Raw genomic sequence first — 4,268 nt, forward strand, 5'->3', positions numbered from 1 at the left:
ATGCCGAGCAGCTCGGCCGGCTCCATCGCGCGCATGTCGCGGAATTGGGAGAAGCAGCCTTGACGAAACTCTGCCGGTCGGAGAAGTGAGCTTAATGATCCTTCGAGGTAGAAGGTTTCGTTCTCGAATCCGTGGAATAGTTTTCGGTTCACGTAGGATTCAAGAGCATGCCTCGCGTGCCGGGGTTCCACCTCAGGGATGTAAGTCGGTGGGGGCTGATCTCCGGTGGGCGAATCTGCGCCGCCGCCGCCGCCGTCGATGATGGATCGGGCCGCCGCAGCGAGGTCCCATCGGGCGACGCGCATCAGGGAGAGGAGGTGAGTTGTGAAGGATTTGGAGGCTGATTTGACCTGATCCATGCAGGACTCGAATAGCTCCGGCGTTGGCGCCACCGGCGATCCTGGAGAAATTGAAATTTCTGAACATTAGTTTTTGATGAACATATGTATAGAATAAAAAAGATGACCAACTGTTTTACCATTTTCATCTATCTAACCAGGCATTGAAAATAAATTGAATGATGAATCTTAATATAAAATTTAATCGTAAATTCATGAACATCACATATACAAGGTTTTGACCTCCTACCCTTGAAGTGTTTGGCTGTAATCAGGATTACGTTAAATTAAATTTCGTAAAATCCAATTGTTGAATCCAAATCTCTCCAGAAAAGGAATAGAGCTGTGAAAGTCGAAAGAGATGGGGGAGAGAGAGAAAAAGTAATAAAGCCGTGTTGAACATTGAAAATTATGTAACATTTATTCATGAAATTGCGTGGTCGAATGGTCGTTAGGCCTGCCAACCATTTGCTAGGAGCCTGGGTTTCCACCCCTGGGGCTTTGGAGACCACCACTACTTCATGTTCTGTTTGAGTTGGGTGGTGGTGGTATCGTCCTACTGGTTCCGATCAAATGGATCCTTCAATGTTGATTTTCCCCTTTTGTTTGAGGTGCACTCTTATGACATAAAGATATGTTTAGTTGAGTCGGTGTTTCCGGGCTATTCATGGTAGGGTTTGTGAGGTTGCTTCAACCTTTTTACTGTCTGTGACATGTCTTCGCGATTCGCGCTGACAATTTTTTATGTATATATACATATATTAAGTTATCAATTTTTTCTTATTCCTTAAAAGTGACAGCTACAACAAGGACAATGAAAATTTTATTATACCCTTTTGCCTCTTTTTCATTTTTCTTTTTTTTTAACAAAAAGGAAAATGAAGGCAAAATGAATCTTATATCAACATTCAGTTATTGACTTCATAAATAAACTCTCTGAATTTTTGTGTCAATATTAATTTTATAGAAAAATATTAGGGGTTGCTCAATCATGTAGAATTTATTCTTCTCTCGGACTTTTATTCATTGTTTGTCGTGTAGGAGGGATCTGATTTTGTGTTGAAATCAGTTGACAAGGCTAGGATGTTCGCCACCCTTGCGATTAAACCTTGTTGTTCTAGGGGCAAACCATCGACGAAAAAACTGGCCAAAAGTTTGAAGAAGATTGAAGAAGAAAAGTTAGAGGCGTCGTCTGATTCAGCTCGTGGTAGACCAGAGAAGCTCCTCTTTTTAGGGCGTTGAATTCAAATTTGTTTGGGAGACACACCTAAGAAATAGAGCGCCAGAGGTCGAAGGAGATGGGAGAGAGAGAAATGGAAATAAAGCTGTGTTGAATAGTGAAAATTGTGTAATCTTTATTCATGAAATGTAACCCCTATTTATAGAAAGAAATCTTAATACAATTACATATTGTACCCCTACGGTACATAGGTATGGCGAGGGCACTTTGGTCCATAAATAAATTCAACCGTGGGTCTGTAATATATGACGGATTGCCATTTTGGTTGGATGGTGGTCTCGTCCTATTGGTTCAGATCATATGGATCATTCATAGGAGATTTTCCGCTTCCGCTTGAGGCGCACTGCTCCTATGACATAAAGATTCATCTGATTGGGCAGATATTCTCGAGTTATTCATGGTAGGGCCTGTGAGGTCGCTTCACCCTTCTTACCATCTGTGAGATGTCGTTGTGATTCGTGCTGACACTTTTTTATGCACACAAGTAAATTTAAATTTATAAAATTCAGATGTTAGATCTAAAATAATGTTTGGTTCAAAATCCAATTTAAATCATTTTACACATATTTGACATAAATGCATTTAACGTGTTTTCTTCCTATGCCAAATTCGTTAAACAGGCGTATTTCCTGTTAAAGGGCCACTACCAAACACCCCCTTCATTGACATCCTAAGCCATCAAACTAAAATAGCGTGCATAGGCTTTCCTCAGCAGCCTCTCATTGGAGTTTTGGAGAAGATAGACCAATCCACTAACACTGTAAATATTTCTAAATTAAAGAATATGAATAGGCTATACTCATCTATTTTCCCCCAATCAAAATAGATATTAAAACTAGCTCCACGTGAACACTTACAGCCTTCATTTAATCAAGTGTTATTTGATTGTCAGAATTTTTATATTCTTATTATATATATATATATATATATATAATATATATATATATATATATACATACATATATATATATATACGAAACAAAATAATTAAAGTGGTTATAAATACATAAAATCTCAAAAAAGGCATCAATTAATCATTAAAAAATCACTGACCTAAACCACTGATGCATCCGACTCTCTTGCTGGAATGGGTTCGACCTGCGCGTCCACTTCTCACCAGCTTCTCCTTGAGATTCTCAATCTCCGACTCCTTAAACTTGATCTCTCGCCGGAGATCCTCCAGCGCCGCCTCGTACGGCGCAACAACCTCCCTTATCGGCACTCTTCCGACTCTTCTCCCCCCGCCGTCGCCGCCGCCGACGCCGGAGATTTCCCTCCGAAACCGATCCCGTAGGCGTACGAGCTTCCTCAGTTCTGCAACCACCCCAGCGTCGGCGACACGGATCCTATCCGGATCCCACGGGCAGTGGGCCTCCTGGAGACCCACGTACGCCTTCTTGACTGCGGAGGCAGCATTAAAAACTTCGATCATGAAGGCCTCCATTTCTCCCAGCTTATTCAATAGACCCATAGCAGTGCCCCTATGTTCTCCCACTTCTTCCTCTTCCCAGATCCCGAGCCCTTTGTCAGAATCCATTTCTTCTCTCTGCTCTTCGTCGTCGTCGCCGTTCATGAATTGACCGGTGGCCGCGCCGGCCAGCGGTTGTGTGAGGCAGGAGGAGGCTACGCGGTGTATGATGTCGGAGATATTGCAGACTCGGTCGGCCATTTCGTTCTTCCTGTGCATGATGTCGACTTTCCTGCGCAGAATTAGTTTCAACCTGAAACCTGGCTGCCCAACCATATGCCGATGGAGCAGAGGACCGGGTGCGTGGGATACGATTACCCCACGGTGAGGACAATGGTATCTTCGAAAATAACAGGGAGAGGAGCTGACCTGTTGCGGCCCTCGAGCCGTAGAGAGGAGCTGGTGGGGCTTCTCCATTGTTTCTCTTTGCATCGAGGAACGTGTATGCGTAGATCTCGACCGTCAATTTCTGTGGCCGCTAGAGTCATCTTCCGCTCCTCCTTTCTGAAAGCCGCCGCGAGAGCCAAATCATATTTGTTTATAACTATTTTCTATTTTTTGTAAGTCATTTTTGTAAAATGTATATAGTTTTAACGGTATTTACATAAATGCCGCACAATTTTTATATATTTGTGTATCTAACCCAGCATTTACATACATAGCACACAATTCTAAAGCACTTAGATATATATATTTTTATTTTTTTAAAACAAAAAGCAACTCGTGGCTCACTACGAGTTAATATAAAAATAAGGTACAAAAAGAGGGAAGAAAAGAGGATCTCCACTAAAGCAAAAAAAACATTAAAGTTCTAGGTGTTCTTCTTTCCGCATTACAACGCAAAGTCAAAACAAAGAAAGGATTGTAAGTCATAAAAACATGAGACTTAGTAAACCAAAAAGAACGGGAAAAGCCAAAAAAGACATGTCTATCAAAACATAAAGAGAAGCAAAAACAATCCACAAATCAATCCAGGAAGGCGAGAAAATAGTAAAAGAAGAACCACAAAGACTGTAACACATTCGCAGAGAAGGAAAATATATCCACCTTCACTGAAAAGTTCAACTATATATATGAATTTTTTTTTTATGTTTTTTCTCATAATATTACTGCAATTATTTTATTTTAAGAAAATGTAGTTGCCCTAAGTGTATGCTTACACATTTAACTTTTTTTATGAATTATTAAGTTAAATCTACAAATAATATTATATATATATATA

General features: G+C 40.7%; 1 protein-coding gene across 2 annotated transcripts in view; it reads right to left on the bottom strand.

The window, feature by feature from the left end:
- The window catches only part of LOC110022124, a 6,474-nt gene that overhangs the window by 1,248 nt on the left and 958 nt on the right, over window positions 1-4,268 (bottom strand). Inside the window, exons 2-4 of one of the 2 annotated variants that reach the window (XM_020720928.1) lie at window positions 3,416-3,550; window positions 2,632-3,278; window positions 7-400 (exon numbers count right to left, since the gene is read on the bottom strand). In XM_020720928.1, coding sequence (XP_020576587.1) covers window positions 7-400; window positions 2,632-3,278; window positions 3,416-3,550 — 1,176 coding nt within the window. Of the gene's footprint in view, window positions 1-6; window positions 401-2,631; window positions 3,279-3,415; window positions 3,591-4,268 lie in introns of both variants that reach the window. The other variant, XM_020720929.1, reaches the window with a different exon arrangement.

Source organism: Phalaenopsis equestris, unplaced genomic scaffold (assembly GCF_001263595.1).
Source record: "Phalaenopsis equestris unplaced genomic scaffold, ASM126359v1 Scaffold000167, whole genome shotgun sequence".
Lineage (NCBI taxonomy): Eukaryota > Viridiplantae > Streptophyta > Magnoliopsida > Asparagales > Orchidaceae > Phalaenopsis > Phalaenopsis equestris.